The sequence below is a fragment of the Misgurnus anguillicaudatus genome, chromosome 11 (assembly GCF_027580225.2).
Source record: "Misgurnus anguillicaudatus chromosome 11, ASM2758022v2, whole genome shotgun sequence".
In the NCBI taxonomy this organism is placed as follows: Eukaryota; Metazoa; Chordata; class Actinopteri; order Cypriniformes; family Cobitidae; genus Misgurnus; species Misgurnus anguillicaudatus.
Genome location: NC_073347.2, coordinates 11,437,883 through 11,462,253, shown reverse-complemented (window position 1 = coordinate 11,462,253; position 24,371 = coordinate 11,437,883). Strand labels below are relative to the sequence as shown.

At 38.2% G+C, this 24,371-nt stretch overlaps 1 protein-coding gene across 8 annotated transcripts in view; it reads left to right on the top strand.

Annotated features, from left to right (window-relative positions):
• gbf1 (golgi brefeldin A resistant guanine nucleotide exchange factor 1) overlaps positions 1–24,371 on the top strand; it is an 88,360-nt gene that overhangs the window by 62,818 nt on the left and 1,171 nt on the right. For 4 of the 8 annotated variants that reach the window (XM_055170841.2, XM_055170838.2, XM_073873025.1 and 1 more), the window contains 27 exons: positions 15–226; positions 312–410; positions 504–698; positions 886–1,078; positions 1,164–1,304; positions 1,428–1,516; positions 1,656–1,858; positions 3,976–4,099; positions 4,765–4,890; positions 8,499–8,581; positions 8,812–9,048; positions 9,811–9,904; positions 9,995–10,171; positions 10,335–10,399; positions 10,756–10,873; positions 10,958–11,029; positions 15,744–15,838; positions 15,929–16,082; positions 16,385–16,610; positions 17,062–17,210; positions 19,169–19,418; positions 21,106–21,305; positions 22,220–22,370; positions 22,788–22,918; positions 22,994–23,095; positions 23,193–23,306; positions 23,653–23,830. In XM_055170841.2, coding sequence (XP_055026816.2) covers positions 15–226; positions 312–410; positions 504–698; positions 886–1,078; positions 1,164–1,304; positions 1,428–1,516; positions 1,656–1,858; positions 3,976–4,099; positions 4,765–4,890; positions 8,499–8,581; positions 8,812–9,048; positions 9,811–9,904; positions 9,995–10,171; positions 10,335–10,399; positions 10,756–10,873; positions 10,958–11,029; positions 15,744–15,838; positions 15,929–16,082; positions 16,385–16,610; positions 17,062–17,210; positions 19,169–19,418; positions 21,106–21,305; positions 22,220–22,370; positions 22,788–22,918; positions 22,994–23,095; positions 23,193–23,306; positions 23,653–23,830 — 3,978 coding nt within the window. The remainder of the gene's footprint in view (positions 1–14; positions 227–311; positions 411–503; positions 699–885; positions 1,079–1,163; positions 1,305–1,427; positions 1,517–1,655; positions 1,859–3,975; positions 4,100–4,764; positions 4,891–8,498; positions 8,582–8,811; positions 9,049–9,810; positions 9,905–9,994; positions 10,172–10,334; positions 10,400–10,755; positions 10,874–10,957; positions 11,030–15,743; positions 15,839–15,928; positions 16,083–16,384; positions 16,611–17,061; positions 17,211–19,168; positions 19,419–21,105; positions 21,306–22,219; positions 22,371–22,787; positions 22,919–22,993; positions 23,096–23,192; positions 23,307–23,652; positions 23,831–24,371) is intronic. The other 4 variants (XM_055170842.2, XM_073873024.1, XM_055170839.2 and 1 more) reach the window with 2 other exon arrangements.

The window sequence follows — 24,371 nt, the reverse complement described above, 5'->3', positions numbered from 1 at the left end:
GTATGTTTCTCCAGGTGCTGCTCTAGTCCCGTACGGACTTCCGTGTCTGAGAGAGCTCTTCCGTTTCCTCATCTCTCTCACTAACCCACATGACCGGCATAACTCGGATGTGATGATGCACATGGGCCTGCAGCTGTTGAACGTGGCCCTAGAAGCTGCTCACATTGCACCCTATCAGTCACTCCTCTGCCTGGTCAAAGATGAGCTCTGTAGGCACCTAATACAGGTGAATGGTCACAGTATTTGCAATATGGTGTTCTTCTCCGGGTATCTTTGTGACTGTAGTAAACATTTTTTGATGTCCTCTGCAGTTGTTGAACATAGACAGAATGAATCTCTACACCGCCTCCATACGCGTTTGCTTTCTTATATTCGAAAGCATGAGGGAACATCTGAAGTTTCAGCTTGAGGTATGTGATTGAATCAATCATGATGTGAGACGTACACCATACATTCATCCATCCATCCCAGAATCAGGAAGTCACTCTTTGTACCTCTCATAGATGTACCTGAAGAAGCTGATGGACATTATTACCTCTGAAAACCCTAAAATGCCCTATGAGATGAAGGAAATGGCCCTGGAGGCTGTCGTACAGCTCTGGAGAATTCCCAGCTTTGTTACAGAGCTCTATATAAATTATGACTGTGATTTTTACTGCTCCAACCTGTTTGAGGACCTCACCAAACTTCTTTCCAAGGTGAGCCACTCCAACCAGATGCAAAGTAAAATGTAAAATGCAAGTGATGATATGCGATTTGAACACATCTAACATGCTTTGGCATCATGGTGACCCTTTGATACGCACTGTACATGCATATATGTCATAAGGAACAACATGATATTACAAATTATTATTCTGATTATTTTATGTATTGTGTTTGCAGAATGCCTTCCCAGTGTCTGGGCAGCTCTATACAACCCATCTCCTGTCTCTTGAAGCCCTGTTGACTGTGATTGACAGCACAGAGGCCCACTGTCAGGCCAAAGTGCTAAACAGTGCTGCACAGCAAGACCAATCAGAATCGACGACAGGAGAAGCCAACGGTTCGGTCAGCACACTCACAGATTCAACCACAGGTGGGTGGAGTCAAAGGATGAACTTCAGCTGAATTTTTGTGTTTAATTAACATAATTGTTAAACTATTTGGCTTATTGCATACAGAGGCTGGCAATTCCATACCAAATTCTAATGGGCAGAATGCTGTGGTATCAGAGGCCAACTCTACCGGTCCTCCAACCAGTGGTCATCTGATGGCAGAGAAGATGAGATTAGGTAGACAGGACCAGGAAGAGTCTGACTCAGGTACTTGACTGGTGTTTTGCCTGTAAAATGCAACAAACAAATAACACAACAAATAAGAGTCATTGGCTTGCAGCGAACCTCAAAGAAATTTGAGTAACCAAATGCTTCATTGTCATAATCCAGCAGAGAAGAAAAGCCCTACAAAGCCACAACGTTTTACCAGCTGTCTGCCAGGCTCTCAGGAACTTTTAGAGATCAAGAACAAGAAGAAGGTGCTTGTGGTTTTTTAAAATCTCACTTTAAAAAAAAATTGTGAACCTTCTGAAATTATTGATTGATTAGTTATAAAATGACTGTAGATCAGTCTAGCGTAATCAATGTAGTTATCAATGTTGTTTTTGTATGTTGAAGCTTCTCATCGCAGGTACAGAGCAGTTCAATCAATCTCCAAAGAAGGGCATTCAGTTCCTTCAGGAGAAAGGCCTGCTCAGCAGTCCAATGGACAATAATGAGGTGGCCCAGTGGCTGAAAGAGAATCCCCGTCTGGACAAGAAGATGATCGGGGAGTTCATAAGCGACCGCAGAAACACAGACCTGCTGGACAGTTTTGTCAAGTAAGAACTCTTTATGGCATTTTTTTCTGGGTTTAAAGAGACATTCCACTTTTTTTGAAAATATGCTCATTTTCCAGCTCCCCTAGAGTTAAACATTTAATTCTTACAGTTTTGGAATCCATTCAGCTGATCTCCGGGTCTGGCGTTAGCACTTTTATCATAGCTTAGCACAATCCATTGAATCTGATTAGACCATTAGCATCGTATAAAAAAATAACGAAAGAGTTTCAATATTTTCCTATTTAAAACTTGACTCTTTTGTAGTTACATCGTGTACTTAGACCGACAGAAAATTAAAAGTTGCGATTTTCAAGGCAGATATGGCTAGGACTACACTCTCATTCTGGCATAATATTCAAGGACTTTGCTGATGTAACATGGCTGCAGGAGGCGTAGTGATATTACGCACTGCTCAAAAATAGTCTCCTGGCATTGAAAGTAACCAAGCGGACTATTTTCGGGCAGTGTGTAATATCACTACGCTTGCTGCAGCCATGTTACAGCAGCAAAGTCACTGATTATTACACCAGTTTGAGAGTATAGTTCCTAGCCATATCGGAATAGAAAATCGCAGCTTTTAATTTTCTATCGGTCTTAGTACACGATGTAACTACAGAAGAGTCAAGTTTTAAATAGGAAAAACATCTAAACTCTTTGGTTATTTTTTAGCACGATCTAATCAGATTCAATGGATTGTGCTAAGCTATGCTAAAAGTGCTAGCGCCAGACTCAGAGATCAGCTGAATGGATTCCAAAATGGTAAGAATCAATTGTTTAACTATTGCGGAGCTGGAAAATGAGCATATTTTCAAAAAAAAGTGGAGTGTCCCTTCAAAGGTTGGGTCACCTGCCTTTTAGCCGGCTTGAAACATCTTAATAATGGTAGGGGATGTTCCTCTCAAATGTTGTGAAATGTTGTCACTCCTCACTTGAGGGTCTGTCACATTCACCAACTGGAAACAGAAGAAGATTGAGTCACGGCACTCATGTAGGTGATAAGAGCTCCAAACTGGTTCACAAAATTTACCCCCATCCATCTTCTATTTATATCTTATCATCGCTTCACTATGACTTTAAATAATAGTCGTGAAAATGCAGTCTATTATTTGACTGCATTTGACATTTTCGCTGTTGGAGTTTGTGCTTGCAGTAAGGGCTTACAATCCCATCTCTCCAACAACCCTTTAAAAACCCAAGAAATTATTGATACTAGTTAGTAGGTAACATTTGCCAATTATGCAAGTCGGGCTAACATGGGTTAAAACCAGAAAAATCAGTTAGGATGCAGATTGTTGACCTTGGCCACATATGTCAAGGTGTTTAAAGTCAAGACTAGTGTGCTGTTAGCAGGGTTCCCACAGGTCCTTGAAATTTTGTGAATTTGGGGGGATCAAGGCCCTGGGAAGTTTTTGAAAATATACATACATAGATACAGGTCATTGAAAGTGCTTGAATCTATTTTATGCAAGTTTTCTGGAAAAAATCCATATTTTTCCCTGTGTAGTGTAGGATAATATCATAAAAAATCTAGAATTTTTAAGCACACGTGCTAAACTGTTCGCTTTAAGTACTTATATCTTCTGTATGCGAATGTTGATTCATACCAAAATGCTTTTTTGCATAGTTGTGTTTGACAAATGAAAACATCTCTGGGTTACGTATGTAACTGTTGTTCCCTGAGAAGGGAACGAGGCGTTGCGTCTCCCTTGCCATACTTCTTGCGTCACTGTAACGCCATCTTTGGCGATATTTCAGATAGTGATATACTTCCTGGCTCCCGCGTCAAACTGTAGATATACACATTCAGACGCACTTACTCCTGGAGGCGTCCCCAAAGTGTCACCGCAGTGATGCAGCGCCAGTTTCCTCGAAAGGGAACTGTAACAATATATCTTAAAAGGTAACACAATGTAACCTTGCTCTTACTTGAAATGGGTCCCCACATTTAGTCCTTGAATTTAAGGGTATTGGACCTGGAAAGTCCTTGAAAGGTCCTTGAATTTTAAGATAACTAAGGTGTGGGAACCCTGTGTTAGCATTAAAAGTATTCTTAATTCTGCTACTCATTTAACCATAAAGTTATTTGACATCTGTCCTCATCTCTCTCTATTCCACAGCACGTTCACCTTCCAAGGACTGCGAATAGACGAAGCTCTCCGCTTGTATCTGGAGGCATTCCGTCTTCCCGGCGAAGCACCCGTCATTCATCGGCTCCTGGAAACCTTCACGGACAACTGGCACGTAAGTCAGCTGCAAGCCGTTGTGAAAACACAAACACGCCCTCGTATCGGCAGGGAAGTGTATATACAGCGGGGCTGGAACAGACATATATACCCTTGAAATAGGTTGTAGGCTAGCCACTGTCACACAGACACAGTTCTTCCATTACCGCAATCCTGGTCAGCAACTGGCCCCATCATCGGGTAATTAGGGACAGTGGAACAGCGTTTCGCTGGAGATCAAGGACAGGGTCATTAGTCACGCAGGTAATCAGGGAAGAGGAAAATGCTTCGGTGGGAAGTGAGACATACTCTATCCATGCACCGCAGAAAGCGACTCGAGGACATTTCGAACATGCTCACTACGTGTGAACTAAAGGCAGCTCTTCGCAAGTGACCTGGAAAGTATGCCTAGTAATTTCTTTTCTTAGTCTCCATTCTCAGTCGCTTTAAATGAGCTCATGGGTAGACACGGGGGTTGCACTCTGCCGATGCAGCAATGTATCAAAACTGAAATAGATTCAGTTTCTGACATTTACACAAGGAAGAAACCCCAGAGGACTAACAGTGCCCTTTCATATTTTTCTCGAGGTAAATGGCCGTTTAAAGCGAATCTGTAAAGATGAGTGTGCATTATCCTGTTCTTGTGGCCTCCGATGATTGTGCGGACTTGTCTCTTGTGTGCAGAAAGTGAACGGTAATCCCTTCCTGACCAACGATGCCGGCTTCGCTCTGGCTTACGCAGTCATCATGCTGAACACCGACCAGCACAACCATAACGTCCGTAAGCAGAACATCCCTATGACTGTGGAGGTAAGTTAAGGTCTCACATGTTCAGGGTCTCACACGCATGCAGTCTATGAGAGATCAGTTTCACCTCTATGACCTAACACTGTGAGATAAGTGTATTACATGTTATGTGTATTATGAAACCACCGGTCCAGATGTTGACACACATGCAGGTTGCTGTTATGCAGCCAGACCTATTAGCTTCAACTGAGTAAAGATTTAAGCAGACGTACACGCTGTGAAATCTTGTATGTAAACAAACACAAATGCTGATTTGACTTGAAGTGGCTGTAGTATGATTGGATAGTTTTTGCACAAAAAGTGAATGAAGCTTTAAAGGTTTCAGATCAGTTAATGAGAAATGAAAACGACTGCTGACTATTTATACAAGCTGTTTTATTTTGGATTGAGTCACCCACATTTTGAAATCACATGACCATCTTCGTAACCCTCCCTTACTGGACTCTCACTAGCAAAATAAATGAATCATGGCAGACTGTAAATTGGGTATTTTTGCAATGGCATCAGTTCTTTGCTGGTACATGATTCATACACAATGGTCAGCAGCACAACAGAAATGTACGGATCCATGTCTTGCACATGTCCTTTCTTTTTTTTGGTATTTGTTATCTTGCAAACATATGAATGGTATGTGTGTCGCACTTCACAAAAACTGTCTGGGTCATATTTTACACTTAAAAGAAATAGGATATTATATGAATGGAAATTCGCAAGACAATTTTTTACAGTATGCAAACATTCCCCTTAAATGAAAATTAAAGAAATGAAAGTGAATTGGAAAAATGTTTTGTTCATATTACTGTAAAGTGAAAAATATATTTTTTAACTATTTGCCCGGCAGCGTTTTTTTCAAAAGTTGCTAGCACCAGCATTTTTCATGATTTTCCCAAAAGTTTAATGCCTTCCAGAAAATGTTCCTCTTAAAATATATAAACATACAATATATCAATATATCAAATGAAAAAACAGACCGTCTGCTTTTAAAAAAAAAAGTTTCATCCTACCTTCATTAGTTCTCTTTTATTATCTCTCAAATATGGGTAGGTTTCTTTAAAAATACAAAATTTTGAGCCAAAAGCTGAGATAATTTCATTTTTGTGAAGGACTTTTTATAGAAATCAGATTCAGAGCGATCATACACGGACATACAGCTGTTTGATCTAGGAAGATACTTTCGGGTTTTATAAGTCGTGGAAGAGCACCACTTGATGGATAGCGGTATTGTGGAAAGGCGGAAATACTCGTCATTGGCAGGGAAGCATTTTCTCTTATTTGATGAGTTAACTCATTAATGGCAGGGGAAGAGTTAATGTTACATTTGGTATAGCATTGCATTATCTGCGCAACGGTCATGGGTTTGATTTCAGGGAACAAATATACTAATGTCTAGCTTAAATGCACTATAAATCACTTTGGACTAAAGAGACTGTCAAAAGCATAAATCTAAATATAATGTACATTTTTGTTTTTAAATTCATACATAGTTTTTATAGTGCTGTAAAAAACGTAACATTAAAAAATGTTTTTATTATAAAAAGCGTTGTTACAGCATGATTTGTAAGTAATAATTGATGACTGCCTCAATTTAACCTTAAAATTAAGAGACCACTCCAGATTTGCCTTTAATCATAATTTCTTCATGTATTACGACATAAAGTCACCCAAAAGCAATGTAAAAGACTGAGTTAATACTAAGACACATTAAGAAACATGCCCACAATTTGGGAATTTAGCTTATTCACCGTATCCCCCAGAGTTATATATGCCCATACATACCTTTCTCATCTCCGTGCGTGCTGTAACTCTGTCTGACGCAGCCCCCGCTAGCTTAGCTTAGCACAAAGACTGGAAGTAAATGGCTCCAGCTAGCAAACTGCTCCCAATAGGTGACAAAATAACGCAAACATTTTCCTATTTATGTTTTGTGATTTTTACAGTCACACCGTGTACAAATAACAAGATCATATGAGACACAGCCATCTTTTAACAGTATACATACTGGGAACTATATTCTCTGAAGACGAAGCACTGATACTTGGACGGAGTGATTTGCACAACTCTGACCGAAATCTCTGCTCCTCACCAGGAGGCTTCTCGGGTGCTGCGAGCAGATCACTCTTCCCGGGTGGCAGTGCTTCGCCTTCTGAGAGTGTGGTTCCCAGTGTGTATGCTGTTGGAGGATCGTCGTGTCTCGTGTCACCTTGTTGTTTGTGCACCGTGTGACTATACAAATCAAAACATATAAATAGGAAAGTGTTTGCGTTGTTTTGTCGCTTGTTGTGAGCGGTTTGCTGGCTGGAGCCATTCGCTTCCAGTCTTTGTGCTAGGCTAAGCTAGCGGGGGCTGCGTCAAACAGAGTTACAGCATGTACGGAAATGAGAAAGGTATGTATGGTTTATCTAACTCTGGGAGATACGGTGAAAAAGCTAAATTTCCAAAATGTGGGGGTGTTCCTTTAAAGATTTGATTAAAAGTCAGGGTTATTTCATAAAATAAATATTTCAGAAATGTTCCTAAATACATCTAAAAACATTAGCATTTTGTTATTGAGTAATGAATTTGAACTTGTTTTCTGCAGTATTCAAGGTCGGAAAACGCTTTATCTTTTTGTTATGTGGACCATGCTTTTCCCCTTTAAATTTTTTAGTAAATAAATGCAAAAAAAAAACATAATTTTTTTTATAGAAAGTATTTGACAGAATGAAACAAAAATGATAATTTTACTTAAAAAACAAAACAAAAAAAACTATAAATAGTAAATTTAGAAAAACTGAAAATAATCTTGAAGTGGTCTCTTTAATTCCTATGGTCCTCAAAAGGCTTAATGTTCTCCATATAATAGTAATATTTATTTAATAGGTATAATAGTTTTTCAAATGGCTAAATAGTATTAATTTTCTTTAACTGTGGTGTGAAATGATCGGGGAATGTTTTGGTGTGCTAGGTTCACCATTACATATATAAACGAGCCGCAGTCGGCATCTTCTTTTAGCTATCTTCCTGCAGACACGCCACAGACGCCCCAGGTTTTCCACACACTAGCATTAGCTCCATTTAAACACATCATCACGCGAACCGTGCCGCGTTGTAAACGAATACAGAGAGCAGCGAGGACGGCAATCAGCAGGTATTCAGCCGCGGCACAGAGGGGATAAATGGCGACGGAGTGAAAGTCGAGCGGCCTTTTGGCAGACGGCTTGTCCAGCTGTCTTTTCTCTGTGTCTGCCTGCATGTGTGCGTCTGCCCCTGGCCGTGGAAAATGCGGGCCCTCCCTATGTTTACTCTTGTTTATTTCTCCTTCTGTTCATCTCGGTCTCGAGGGGAGCTCGAGTTTCCTTTGCTTTACCTGCCATTAAGAAAGTATGCAGTAAAACAGTGGCCTAACGCCATCACTCAGCAGCAGACGTCTGTGTGTTTATTTGAGCTGAGCTTGGCCTTAGACCAGCCCGCTTAACACTAACACCTATTAAGTGACACCGGTCGGTAATAAACCGAGACCAATTATTGGATTTGAAAGGCGATAGTTTGAGGATGTCGCAGTAATTGATTGGAATGAAGGCATTTTAATCAGTTTCCTCCTGCTGTTTGTTTGTTTTTTTCTGTTTGTCCAGCAATTCAAGAAGAATCTGAAAGGCGTGAACGGAGGGAATGACTTTGATCAAGACATGCTGGAAGACATCTACAATGCCATCAAGTTAGTTCAAGCTTGAAGTGAAAGTTCACCCAAAAAATTACAATTTTCATTATTTTCTAAACTACTACCTTTAATCTAAAGACTAGACCTCCAGGAAATCCCCTTATTGTTGAGGTCTTGTACGTTATTTATTAAAGCTATCATCACCCATAGCGCTTGTGTCGTATAGTGCATGGCTCTTATTATTGATATACACAGTGAGATCAGCTGAGACGAATGTTTTCCTGCAGGAATGAGGAGATTGTGATGCCCGATGAGCAGACGGGACTGGTAAAGGAGAACTATGTGTGGAGTGTTCTGCTGCACAGAGGGACATCACCCGAAGGGCTGTTCCTCCATGTGCCCGATAGCAGTTACGATCGTGACCTCTTCACCATGACTTGGGGACCAACTATTGCCGCCCTCTCCTATGTTTTTGACAAGAGTCTGGATGACACAATCATTCAGAAGGCCATTGCTGGGTTTAGGTAAGATCCTGAAAGATTACAAAATATCTGGTGCATTGTTAGGAAACAATATTTGGCTGCGCCTGAAACCAAAACTAGTTTCTTGCTTCAGTTATCCTTTACCAATGACCGAACAAACATCGTTTTTGTATAAAGGTACTTTTAGACTGTTTTCTAAGGCACCATAACGTCATGGTTTAGAAAAATGTACGACTTCTGATGGTGCATTCACAACAGCCGTGGTAGGAGCGGCAAAAACACGCTAACATTTGAGTTTCCTCGCTTCATTCGCGCGTGAAATTCTAGTCATTCGAGACATTCACGCAGAAATTTGCGTCATGGGAGGGGCTTCTGCGACTCCACTCGCTTCCTGTAATCACGTCACTACTACAGCAAGGTCCTGATTGGTGAACGCGGCGCGGAAATCAGCAGAAGGTCAGATTTGTCAACTCGCGCGTTACCTGCGGAAACGCTTAATTCGCGCGGAACGCAACACCCACGCAGCACCTTCCACACGATCCGCGTCACATGTAAATCACTCGCGATTGCCGCCTCTATCGCGTCTGGTGTGAACCCTGCCAATATAGAATGCTTATTTTCAGTAATGCATATTTTTTTATTTGATATAATACATTTTGGTTGTTTTAGAAGGAACCTTTAAATCATAATGTTGTCATCAACATCAACAAATTTGTGTATTTATTGATAGCCACACCTTTTCTATGAAAAAACGTGGATTTAAATGCTCATGAGATAATATTATAATCTTCTGCTCTCTTATAGGAAATGTGCCATGATATCTGCACACTACGGCTTCAGCGACGTTTTTGATAACTTAATCATTTCACTCTGCAAGTTCACTACACTCAGCTCTGAGGTAAAACCTGAGATACCCTAACCAGATGTCTTCAGTACACAACAGTAATGTTAGTACGGGACTGATTGGGCTTTGTGTTTGTGCGCTTAGTCTGTAGAGAACCTGCCGACCGTGTTTGGCAGTAACAGGAAGGCTCAAATCGCTGCCAAAACTGTGTTCAGTTTGGCCCATCGTCACGGTGACATCTTACGAGAGGGATGGAAGAACATCATGGACTCTATGTTGCAACTCTTCAGGGCTGAGCTGTTACCCAAGTCCATGGTCGAGGTGAGATTTGAGTGTTGACATGCAGTACTAACATACTACTATAATTTCGTAAGAGAAACTGAATGCATATTCTGCTGATGGGTACGTTTACATGGTCAAGCTGTCCAGTGTACATAGATCATGCAATACTGCCACCTACTGTCATTATTTTTGTCATTTAAAGGTTGAGGACTTTGTGGACCCGAATGAGAAGATTTCTTTACAGCGTGAAGAAACGCCATCAAACAGGTAGCTTATTGAAAGCAGGCTGAGTTTTACAAAAACAACATTTTTACAAATGTTTATATTGGACAAATTGTTGAGATTACGCAATAGCCAAGCATGCTTTTACAGTAAGTGATGACATTGAACATCACTTGCGGCTAAGGATTTGTTAGCCAGTATATTTTGCAATGTTTGTTTATTTTATCCCTGCACAGTCAGTGTCGAGATTTATTTTAGTATCACACATTCAAACGCATTTGTAATGTGAATGTTGTTTAGAAATGTGTAATGTTAAAGTAAAAATACCAGTTTGAAAAGAAGGGCTGTTCGTTTGTAATAGAAATTCATCTTTTGATTTTTTGTCTTTTTGTTACTCCAAGGGGTGAGTCCGCCGTATTGAGTTTTGTGAGCTGGTTAACATTAAGTGAGCAATCTGGACACAGAGGGCCATCCACTGAAAACCAGGAAGCCAAACAAGCTGCCATCCTCTGCATAAAGGTACATATCACATAATTGTTTCATCTTTCAGAAATCTTTAAACAAAATGAGGCCATTTTCTAAAGTTTTTTCCCTCCATCTCAGCAATGTGACCCAGAGAAACTGATCACAGAAAGCAAGTTCCTGCAGCTGGAGTCTTTACAGGAGCTCATGAAGGTGAGGTGGACCTTTTGACAAATACTGGGTGTATACACACAACTAAAAGTTTACTCTAAGATTTGAGCTTTCCTATAGCACAACTGGTGGTTTGAACAACAATTTGAAAATATGCCTAATGGAAACGTGTCAATTTCTCAAAAGCTTTCATATATCGCAAAATAGTTTTACGCTTAGGTGAGGTGGTTTTTTAGGCAATTTGAGAAATGAATATATCGCAAAACTGCAACAGTTTTTCTCACATTTGCAGGTCACCCGACGTGCGTAATAGTCACATTATAATTATTAAAATATGGGACGTTATGTTTGGTTGTAGGACATTTTCGTTGTTCAACTTCACACCGGCAAGCGTATGTAATTTAAATACCGCCAGAGCATTTCAATAATCTACTGTTCTCTATAGGGGTGTCACGATTCTCCGAATCCTTGATTCGATTACATTTTCGATTCTAAAGTCACGATTCGGTTCTCGGTTTTTACTTTCTTTTTTTTTGAAAGCACAAAAAATGCTAGGCCATTTTTAGACTAGACTTTATGAAAAATAATATCTGACCTTAAATCCGGGGATGCCCTGCCATGTTAGTCGTGCTGCCAGTGGAAAAATATGATACACGCACATACCTGATAAAACGAAACTTCCTGTCAGATGAACATTCCTGTCTGTACTTTGCACTTTAAAACACGCTTTTATTACCGTCAGACGAGATTGTGAGACTATACCCCAATAAACCATGTTTAAATGCGGTTTTCATTACTCTTAAGCAACTGAAATAAGTAGGGGTGACCTCGACTAAGGATTTACATATTCGAATCAGAATTGTCGAATCTTTCCATAGTCGACCGATAGTCGAATCATCTGTGTGTGTGTGCATGGTTTGGGAGGGGGTCAGACCAGGTACAAATTGGTAACTTTTATTTTCTTTATTATAAGCAGCACACATAAACAACTTTCTGATAAAGTGACCAAAACTGTATTTCAAGTGATGAACGAAGACAAAACTGACGATGCATTTATATATTTTTGAGGTAAAATGTAAGGCAACATTTGTTTCATTATTCATACCATTTTAAAGCCACGATCTACAGAACATCACACAAAAATACATTTTGATAACTAAACCTAAAAATATACCGCAAAGGTGATCCTGCCTTGGAAACCCCGGCTACAATTCAGTGTTTTTATTTAATTTGGAGATTTGGCGCGTCAAAGCAGTCATGACCCAAAAAAAACGACAAATGAGAAATGACAAATAATTTGTGATTGTTACTGCAAATTATAAAAACTAAGCTTTCAGCTTACAATTCATTAAACGTTAATTTATAACAAGAAAAACACTGAAATGAATGATTATAGACACTACGCGTATTATTTAACACAGAAATACCTGCTTGCTTGCTTTGACTTTGATCATCTCACTTTAGATACAAAAAAGACCTGATGATATTATTTATTTCAGGAATCTCGTTGCTATCATTTGAAAGTGAACACCGACCGTAATATTAAATCACAAGAAAGACAGACGTGTCAGGCATAAATATAGGTTCGGTGCAGATATTTTTCGTTTCATCACCGAAATTTAAAGAAACGGCTTACCTGTTTTGTAGTTTAACTTGTTTGACTCTGTGGACCCTGTACCGGGTCCAGAATTATCTTATTTTGACTTAATATAAAATATTCCTTTCATTTTTAATGGTCTGTCATGGACCCAGTACCACATATGAGATACTGTTTGAAAGCTTAGACTCTCTACTTTCTGCAGATATGCATCACTTTGAGATATGTTTTACTGTAAGAAAGTTAGTTACACTTAATTTACACTATCACCCCCCCCATATTTTTGAATATCATTTAATATTCAAATATTTCATATTTTTCAAGTATGACAAACATGGGCAAGTCTTATATCAAATGAAAGCTCACATTCTCAGGAATAAAACTGCAGCGTTATTTTTGTCCTATTGGTATCACATATCCTACAATCGTCGAATGAATAATGAGGTAAAAAATTGTCTTTTGTAAACGTATGGGAAACTTGGGTGTGGACTGCCTCAGATAGCACATATAGCCACAAATGATACATCATCTTTTCTCTTAGGTCCTACTCTAAAAAATGAGTCCATTAACAGCATTTTCTTTGGTTTTGTGCATAATTAATCCCTTGCTATTTATTATATGTGCAAAACAAAAAAATAATATTTATATGAAAAATGTATTTTCGCACACTTCAGTAAAATGAGAATAACTTTTGAATGTGACATGCTAAAGAGTTCATTCTTTTTTTGGGTGTTTACTGTCTGCTGCTGGTAACAACCAGAACTGTCTGCAGTCTGCTAGAGCACACAGAACCAGAGTTATACACTATCAGAGGCAGTATTTACAACATAAAAAAATAAAATTTGGTGTTTTATCATATGAAAAACCACATAAATAACAATATTTGTCTCAAACAGCAGCTTTTTATGTAACTTCAAAGGGTTTTCTTTAAAATGATATAAAGCAATTGTATTTATTCCACTGTATGTGGTTATGGGAGCACTTCAAATGTTTTTAGGCAGAAATATATATACAAAGTATACAAAAAGCGTATTATTCCTCCCATCAGTTGGAGTAAAATAACTTTTGCATTTATAATGATAGAGAAAAAATTCCTTTTTCCTCTGTAAGCTGGCAATTTCTGGAATCAAACAAAACTGTCTGCAGGTTTCGTTCCCACTCAGGGCCAGAGTTATACACTTTTCAATACAGACTTTAGAAAAAAAACACCAAAAAGCGCCTATTTATTTTTGGGTTTATTAGAGGACTGACAACACATACAACCATGTTGAGCACTTTTAACAGTGTTTTATGTCATTTCAAAGGGTTTCCTGTAAAATGATACCAAACTTTTGTATGTGCACCTCTGCTTGTGGGTATGAGAAGCTTTTGAAATTGGGTAGGCCAAATCCAGGCGAAAATCCCCAAAATAGCCTCAGAGTGTAAGAGGTTAACTTTTTACAAGATAACCACTATGTTTTAAATACATTTTAAAAACTTATACCTGTCGAAAAACATCCGTTTTTTAATGTTTAGTTTGATGAACTCCTAAATATGAGACGCAGATCACCTAGCGCGTTCGCCTAAATTGCATGCGCAAGCATGGCCAGCACATAATAGCGTAACATCGATACAACGAAAAGCAATCCAAAATGTACAGACTTAAATTAGATCAGAATTTACGTTTATAATACATTTTTTTTTTTTATAAAATAAGGTCAGAAGTAACAAAGTGCAGAACACATGTGCAAAATGCCTCAAGTGCACGGAAACAAAACACAAGCCAAATAGATAAATCAGATAACCCAGAGTGATTTATAAATAAAATGAAGAAATTATTAAAAGAACGAAAGTATAGCCAGAATTGCCAGCTTTGTCTTTTAAATGTAGAAACAAAAAGGCAATGGTTTATTAACATAGGAACCTCTTTTTGGACGTGTAGCCCTGTCACAGGGATTGTTGGATTTATTAACGCATTTTAAAAATATTTATCGAAAGCTGCTACTTCACATATTATTTGCAGGATTATAATAATATGCTGTATATTAATATATTGGGAGAAAGCTGTTATATGTGAAATCAGATAATGTGTGCACCCATATGGCCAAAATTGAAGGATCCTCATTTCATAACACATCTGCGACGATTCGACTGTGAGATTGGTGGTCGAATCAGGCTTCTCCTATCGATGCATCAAACCTTCGACTATTCGGGGTCACCCCTAGAAATAAGTTGTTGTGAAACTTAAACAGACCTCAGTTCAGACCGGTCCTTTTTTAATTTGAAGTTCGAGGTTGTGACTTAATTTTGATCGATTTTGATTTAAAATGGAAACCGTGACACCCTACAGAATCTTTGTTGTGATATTTAGATTTCATCCGCATGCTGGTCTGCACGGCGGCGTATGAAGTCAAACTTAGGGATGCACCAAAAGGAAAATTCTTGGCGATGCCAAATAAATGAAACACTCGGCCGAATACCGAACAACTGAATGTTTTTTAATTTTCATAATTATTTTGCCAATTTTATCACTATTGCATAAGTTACATTTTCAGAAATTCTTTTTTACTAATATTTATTTCACGTTATTTAAAAATGAAAAATTTTTAACATTCCATCAGACATTTATAAGGCCTTTTTACTCCGGGTCATTTCTCTGATCGAAAAACTGTTAAACAAACACTTCCATTTACATTCGGCTACATAAATGAGTCTGAGCTAAACGGATATTAATCCAATCTTCTATTTTATTGCACAACATGCAATTACATATTCATTACTCCAACTTAAGTAACTTGTAACGACACTTAAGCCTGGGGTTTAGTAGTATATTTTTTAAGTGTATGCGAACGTACGCAAACGGTCGAACGCACAGCCTTTACTTCTCACTTTTGCAACAATAGGAAGCACTTATGTTCAGCCGTGGGCGCGCGTGTGCGTGTTCAGTCAGGGTCAAGAGGGAGAGTGAGAGATGGCGAGAGATTGACAGGAGCATGACAGAGGAAAAAGCTCTTAACAAAGCACTTCTAACAAAATGCTATTGTTAATAAACGTTTTATTTCTTATTTAATATAGATATAGAAAAAAAAACGTACACACAGGGCCAAAATGCACATACAGTACTGATACAATGTAAAACATGAGTACACTGTGTTGTTAATTTTATACATTTTATTGTAGGCTCTCATCTCTGTGACCCCTGATGAGGAAACGTATGATGAAGAAGATGCTGCTTTCTGTCTAGAGATGCTTTTGCGTATCATTCTTGAAAACAGGTACTGCACCTACATCACGTTAACGTTAAAGATGCACTGGAGAGAGAGCAAGATGGTCTGTGATATAAAGGCACAACTGTGTGTTTACAGGGATAGGGTATCGTGTGTATGGCAGACGGTACGGGATCACTTATATCAGCTGTGTGTCCATGCTAATGAGAGCTGCTTCCTGGTGGAGAGAGCTGTCGTGGGATTGCTCAGACTTGCGATACGTTTGCTGCGCAGAGAGGACATCGGCTCACAGGTACGCATGCAAACTCTCACTACCTGTGATAATGTTACAAAATGGCCGCCAAGTAGCTGTACTGTTTTAAAAATAGCTTCTCTAACACCTCAATGTGTGATGGGCTAAATCCAGATAGGTCTGGAGAGAAATGAACCCGAGTGAGTGCAGGATAGGAGATGAGTTTTAAGAACTGGGACATCTGTGCTATTATTCACAATTAACCAAATTAGACCACAGAAAGTAATACGAGACACAGAAAGTCAAAATCAGGCATTTGCTTTTGACCTTTAGACAGTATTTGTCCCATTGTCTCTATGCAGGTTCTCCTGTCTCTTCGCCTGCTGTTGATGATGAAGCCTCACGTTCTGTCTAGAGTCTGTAGAGAGGTCGCCTTCGGCTTACACGAGCTACTTAAAACCAACGCTGCCAACATCCATTGTACAGACGACTGGTACACGCTCTTTTCCCTTCTGGAATGCATCGGGACTGGGGTCAAACCTCCGGCTGCTTTGCAGGTTGCCAACAGCAGCCCAGACAACGACACGGGTGAGTTATTCATCCCACATGCTTTCAGCCATAGGATCTGTAATGCAACTTCAGATACAGCAGACCGTGACGTGAAGATCATTTCCGGATGACTATTTACATAGTGGCTTATCTAGTATAATCCTCCGGCCCATTGTCAAATTTAGGACAAAGCAAGCAGACACTGCTGCTAAAGAGGCATTATGCACTGATTACAAAACGCCCTGTACCACCTTCAGAAGTTGGAGAAAAACAAATATTTTAATTCAATAATCGATGGCACCAGATCATTAATAGCTATTGCCTCATCATGGGCCACTCTAGAAATGTAATATATTTTTAATATCAGAAGATCCCTCTTTATGTGCTTTATACAAAGGTCCAAAGTAAGTGGTTAGCCGTATAAGTAAATCTTTTTCACCATGACACTGTTTAACACAAACTGTTGAATGTTTTTTTTTTTTTTTTGCAGGTGCTCAGTCAGACAGTGAACTAAGTTCATATCACCACAGTGAAGTCAGTCTTGACCGAGGCTATACGTCTGACTCCGAAGTTTACACCGAGCATGGCAAGTCCAGATTACCTCGTTCGGCTACAGATGTCGATGTGGGCTGGCTTGTGGTAAGTGTTCACAAAACACATTTTGCTTCTAATTGAACCGGTTACTTTCGGTTTATCAACTCCCGTCATGACCGCATATGTTCGGTTTGGCGTAAGCATTGCACAATAGGTGCAATGATACCAGTAAGAGACTGTTTACATAGAGAAAAAGCCATCCGCAGGATAAACATAACCAGAAATTAATTTGCCTACAACAGGTGCTCCACCTCCAAAAGGTGGATTTAAAGATTTACACATTTTTATTGGAGCGTTAAGTGTTAAGCTACACAATTATTCTTTTAATTATTAGTCTTTCATTGGAAATGGAAATACAGTGGATTACTGTAAACACACATAATTTTTTTATGACTGTTTTTACAGATTGACATATTTTTACTAATGTGATTGGTATTTGAAAGCAAATCACAGCCGCTTTCGATAGATATTTTTTAACCCAAAACATTTCTTTATTTATAGTAGGGTTGCAAGATAAACTGAATTTATTAGAATATCACTCACACACACACACAATATTTTAAATGTATAAAATTATTTTAATAAAAAATAAATTATTATTATTATTATTATTATTATTAAATATTATTAAATAATAAAGTATTATTATTTAAATTGATTTTACAAAGATTACTGTATCGCATATCACATTTTTTAGCAAGTTATTGAAATTTTTTTCAATATGGCACAGCCCTAGTTCACAGGTTTGAATCTCACCATTGTGCATCTGAGCAGAGCATTTAACTTAAGATTACTTCAAGGTTTGTCTCTTCAATAAGTGTACTGTGTGTTCCTTTGGATAGGAGCTAGGGATGCATAACAATTAATTGCGATTATTCTATAGCAGAATAAAAGTTTTTGTTTACATCATATATGTGTGTGTGTGTGTGTGAACTGCGTATAAAACTTTGTATTGATAAGGTGGATGCTGCACATTGGTTGTGGTTGAGGAGATTCCCCCGTTCATATGTAAAGTGCTTTGAGTACTAAGAAAAACGCTATAAAAATATAAGGAATTATTATTATTATTATTATTAAATGCACACACATGCATGTATATATTTAAGTAATGTGTATATACATTTGTATATTTATGTATAATTTATATTATATATAAATATATTTTTTATTATACATGCATGTGTGCATATTTATATATACTTATTACACGGCTCTCTGGAATGCTTGATTCTGATTGGTCAGTTGAGACATTTGCAGGTTCGTTCTTTTCAAATAATAACCGCTCCAAAATAATAACGCATAGCCGGTACTACTTGCACGAGTAAAATCGCTCCGCGCCAATAAAGATCAATAAAGATTACTGTCTGTCTGGCGCCATCTTGTGACAAACACTCGACAACCACGACAAGACACAGACAGCTTACTGAGACTGAACTTGACAAAATAGAGCATGACAGCTACGAAGCCAACACACAAAAAAATACAGAATGGGCATTAAAACTTCTCAAAGACTGGCTAAAAGAGAAAAAATGGAGACAGACAAGTATGAAGCAGCGGATCTTAATAAGGTATTACGATCATTTTATGCATCTGTGCAAAGTTTCGCGGAAGGATAAAAATGTTAATTTAAAACAAATATGCCAATAAAACGTTTCAAATTCATATTCATGTCCAGTTTTTTTTTCTTATGTGGCAAGTAGCCGTGTAATAAGCGGGATAATGTAGAGGCAGCCGGTAGTTATTGGGAAATAAGCCCCTTCAGTGTGATACAAGACCCTCCGCTTCGCGTCGGGTCCTGATCACACTGTCGGGGCTTATTTCCCAATAACTACCGGCTGCCTCTACATTATCCCTTACATAATTATTATACACAGTTCACACACACACACACATATATGTAAACAAAAACTTTTATTCTGCTATAGATTAATCGCGATTAATCGGTGTGCATCCCTAATAGGAGCATGTACTAAATTAAACAACTGCCTACTGTTTTTTGGCAGGTGGGCAAAGATGACCTGGATGGTAGTAAGACAGCGGTGGTCCCTGCTCCAAAGGCCCTGCTCCCAGCACTCATTAACCAATACAGTTTAACTCTTGGAGTAGACATGGGTCTGCATGACACCAAGTCTCTCATCAAGTGCGTGGATTCGCTTTCCTTCATCGTGCGTGATGCCGCCCATGTCACACCCGAAAACTTTGAGCTTTGTGTTAAAGCCATAAGAGTGTTCGTGGAGGCGAGCCTCAACGGAGGTGCGTATCTTTAAAAAAACAAAAAAAACAACAACTCAACGAAATTCAGATTTAGAAGGTGTCCAGCATCAGAATTTTTAAAAAGCCATTGAAGACTATTTTTTTGGTACATATAAGATTAAGGTCTGAACTTACTATAACCATTATTTTGAGAGGATTTTAAAAATATTTCCTATAGAATTATTTAAATTTTTTAGATGATCATTGTCAAAAATTATCATTACCGCAACATGATATTACATTAAATATATGCATTTACAAACTCATGTTTCGGTAATGAGAACTAAAAGTTGTCTAGGTACTATGACAAACAATATTTCAACTTTTATCTAGAGGGAAAATATAAGAACTGCTTACCTGGTAGCCATCTTGAGTGTCACAGTCAATTATGTCCCTTCAAACAATTTTTTGAAAATGTTAGTTCCTTGAGGGCTTAAACAATGATTGAAAATTGTTGCGGAGGATAAGAAAATTGGTCTTGTTTCTTTACTGTAAATGTTTATAGTATTACATGGACTGAAACTTTTTATTTTTTAGATTTTTAAATTATAAATATTTCCATGTCAAAGAACCCAAATCCAGTTATGGACACATTGCGGTAATGAAAATGTGAAAAAAAATTGGTTTGTATGATGTCATTTGAAATCATGTGCAAAATAGTACATGAAGAGATGTTTGTAACTGAATGTTTATTATTTTGATACTCTTACTTTGCATTTAATTTTTATCAAAATGTTTCATGACACCTCATAAGTCAATTTTGCAAGAATCACCCTTATATGTTTTCATTGCTCGGTTTTTCGTGAGAAACTGTTGCATGCTATTGGTACGTCTTTGTATAGGACCAAACCAGTACAGCTGGTTTATGTTACCATGATACATCACAATGATTTCCTCTAATGGGTTTCAACCCAAACAAGCCTTCAGTAATTTTAGGGGGCATTTTAGTCAAACCTCATATGGGCCGTTTGACTCCTCGGGGGATTAGGGCTTCTGCTTTAGTTCAAAAGCTTTGAGATAGGATGTGTCTGTGCTTGCAAACTTTTTGGTGGTATATCTTGAACTGTGGTGTATTATTGAGTCATTTAACCCCAGGGCAATCCAACTGCGTTCCTTGTGCACCCTTTTCATTCATCTTTCCCTCAACCTCTGTTTCTGTATTCGAGGTGGTCGGTGATCAACAGCAGGCTCGACCGAGGCTCATTCAGCACTTTGTAGCTATGCTTTGCCATTCAGCATGGCTTTTTCATGACTTAAAGGCGCCTGTTTATTTGGGCAGACACCTGCTGTCAGCAGTGGCTTACACGCTTACTTTGAGACCTATTGATCAAAGCTATAAGTTTTGAATGTCTAATGGAAGCAGCACTTTGATAAAGAGACATAGATATTTGCTTTATTTTACATTAACAGGAAACAAAATACAGTATTTTTTCATGGAGTCTCAAAATTGATCTAGATATGTCACAGACAGGTTCTTTTAACAGAGTAAATGAAAGGGTGTGAAGATGGACAGTCACGGTAGAGAAAGCTTGCTGTGAATTATTATCATAACATTATTTGCAGTCATCATTAAACACTGCTTGCTTTTGCAGTGCTTGACAGACGAGAAAGGTTCGACGTACGCCTGAAAGCTTAAATTGATTTCTCTTGTTTGTCAATCTGCTGATGGTTTCTACGTCCTCCGCAGGATACCGCACTCACGAGAAGAAAAAGATTCACAAATACGACTCCAAAAGCCGGCTCAGAAAGAAGCCGAGGGATAAGGAAGGCGCATCACGACGAGCCAAAACGTCCAGTCAGCGGCCCGCCCGTTCTCATAGCGACGATGAGGAAGACGAGGGCGTGCCGGCCAGTTACCACACGGTGTCTTTTCAGGTTAGTCTGGACGTAAGTACAACAGCCCTTTCCCTAATACCTTTATCTGTCCATCATCATGTTTACTGATCTGCTCGGAGCGAAATGAGCTTGCCAATTTTTTTCCAATTGTTTCATGTTAAAATCTCTATTGTGGTAAAACAAATAGCTATGATTTGCCTTTGAGACTATTCTGACCTTTATGGTCTCCGAGTACCAATTTTGTTTACAAAACTAATATTCATTAATATGGAAAACAGTTTATTTAAATATTATTATAAATATTAACAAATTAAAGCAAACAATGAGACCACCTTTTAAAGCATGTAACCTTTTCCCTCCCAAGTAGACCTTGCTTCAATTTTTAAGCTTGTAAATATTCAAGTCTGTACTTTTTAATAAAGCAACTAAACAAAATATACTACAATACTTTTAAAGTAATGTGAGTTTTTAGTGTTTAGCAGAAGTACCCAATTGGTAAAGTAAAAAAATAAACAAAGTAATTAAATATACAGTAAATCTATAAACACAGTTTAGCACCTGAAGCTTACTCTCATTCCCCCTAAAAATAATTTAAAATCAAGTTTTATTAAAAATGGCAAAAAATTCTAAATTATAGTGTATTTGTATGTATACATCAGATAATTGATCAAATACAATAGAATAAAACTTGTTGTTGCTTATTTATAGGACAATTTTATGGCAAATATATTTTTTTATATATATTTCTGATATTTTTAGATTTTAAACAGGACTTGTAAACAATACTGTGCTCTGAACATCACATCAAACATGTTGCATGAGTTTATTTGTCATGTCGAGTGCATAACAATCATTTCTTTTATGACCATTAGTCTTTTAATAAAGTAAATATTTATTTTAAATGCCACAAACCCTATTTGTCCCCAATGTTAAGGGATTATTAAAGTATCTGTTTGTCCATGCAGTTGTTAGATCTGATGCATACACTGCACACGCGAGCAGCCGGCATCTACAGCTCTTGGGCGGAGGAACAGCGCCATCTTGAGGGCAGTGGCAGAAAGATCGAGGCGGACTCTCAGACTCTATGGTCCAGCTGCTGGTGTCCTCTGCTTCAAGGTTAGAGATTAACCAAGTGATAATAATAATAATAATCTGCTTACAATACTTGGAAGGGGTTATGTAAGAGTAATTTATACCTGAGCATAGTTTTCCCAGAAATTAAATATTTGTCATCATTTTTTTTACAGTTCAGACAAAATAATGAAGGTGGATGGGGACTGGATCAATTATGTTATAAAAAACAATATATTATTTTCTAATTTTATTCCAGTTTATATTTAAATAAGTCAAACATAAACAGAATAAATATACTTTCCTATTCACTTAAAATCCTGCCATGATTATTTGGTTTGACACACATGATCACCATTAACTGGTTACATGGAGAATGAGAAAATTATGATAACATTTTTTAAATAAACCTTAAGCAACCTAGAAGGAGCTTTTTTCAATGACTGTGTTTTGGCCATGTAGGCATGGCATGGTTGTGCTGTGACGCACGAAGACAAGTGCGCATGCAAGCTCTCACCTACCTGCAGAGGGCGCTGCTGGTTCATGACCTGCAAACTCTGGACGCCGTGGAGTGGGAATCCTGTTTCAACAAGGTGGGCAATTATTTCTAGCTAAAAGTTTTACACAACGCTTACAAAGAACTGACTGAAGTTTCTCTCTGTCTCCAGGTCTTGTTTCCTTTGCTCACCAAACTCTTGGATAACGTCAGTCCAGCTGATGTGGGCGGTATGGAGGAGACCAGGATGAGGGCATGCACGCTGCTTTCTAAAGTATGCCATATTATTCATCTCATTGTTGTCAAAAGACAAATCATAGATGTATTCTAGTTGTTTTCATTTATTAATAAATATCAAATGGCCTCCTCAGGTGTTCCTACAGCATCTCTCTCCCCTGCTCTCATTGCCCACTTTTGCTGCCCTCTGGCTCACCATTCTGGACTTCATGGACAAGTACATGCATGCTGGTTCCAGCGACCTGCTGGTGAGAACTGCTCATATGTCCTTGAGTTATCTACTGTTGTTGACTGAGATTGGGAATCAGTCGGAATACCGGAACCGAATGATTTTCCTGACTTGCATGCATGTTTGCATTGTTCTGTTGATGGAGCACATATTGAAATACTGTGACAGCTGTACTAGTTTCCTGCACCACTATTCACGCCAAAATACACAAATTATTTATGCTGGGTATGTAGGTTGTGCTAAGTGTGCAAAAACATCTGGTTAGTAGTTAGAAGCAGTTTATGCCCATTTAAATTAAGGCAAGTATAAATGAGTCAGTTTTGGTCTCCTGATGAATCTGTCATTTGTCTAACTTTGGTGTACAGCTGGAAGCGATCCCTGAATCTCTGAAGAACATGCTGTTGGTGATGGACACCGCAGGGATCTTTCACAGTGCAGACTCTCGTACAGGTTACTCGGACCTGTGGGAAATCACCTGGGAGAGAATTGACTGTTTCTTGCCCCGACTCAAAGAGGAGCTCTTCAAACAGGCTGTCATTCCAGGTATTGCATCCGCACTGACACATCTGGGTGATTCTCACGAAATCCAGACTTAGAAGGTGTCCAGCATCAGATTTTTTTTAAAAAGCCCTTGAAGACTATTTTTTTGCACATATAAGATTAAGGTCTGAACTTTAACCATTATTTTTAGAGGATTTAAAAAGTATTATAGAATTATTTACATTTTTTAGATTATCATTATCAAAAATGATCATTACCGCAACATTATATTGCATTAAATATATGCATTTACAAACTCATGTTTCGGTAATGAGAACTAAAAAGTTGTCTAGGTACTATGACAAACAAAATTCAACATATCTTGAGAGAAAAAATAAGAACTGCTTACCTGGTAGCCATCCTGAGTGTCACCGTCAATTATGTCCCTTCCAACTTTTTTTTTTTGAAAATGAAATTGTTGCGGAGGATGAGAAAATTTTTCTTGGACATATTTATATTCCTTATTATTGTCTCTACATTTACCAATTATAACCAAATACCACATGTTTCTTTATTGTAAATGTTTATAGTATAACATGCACTG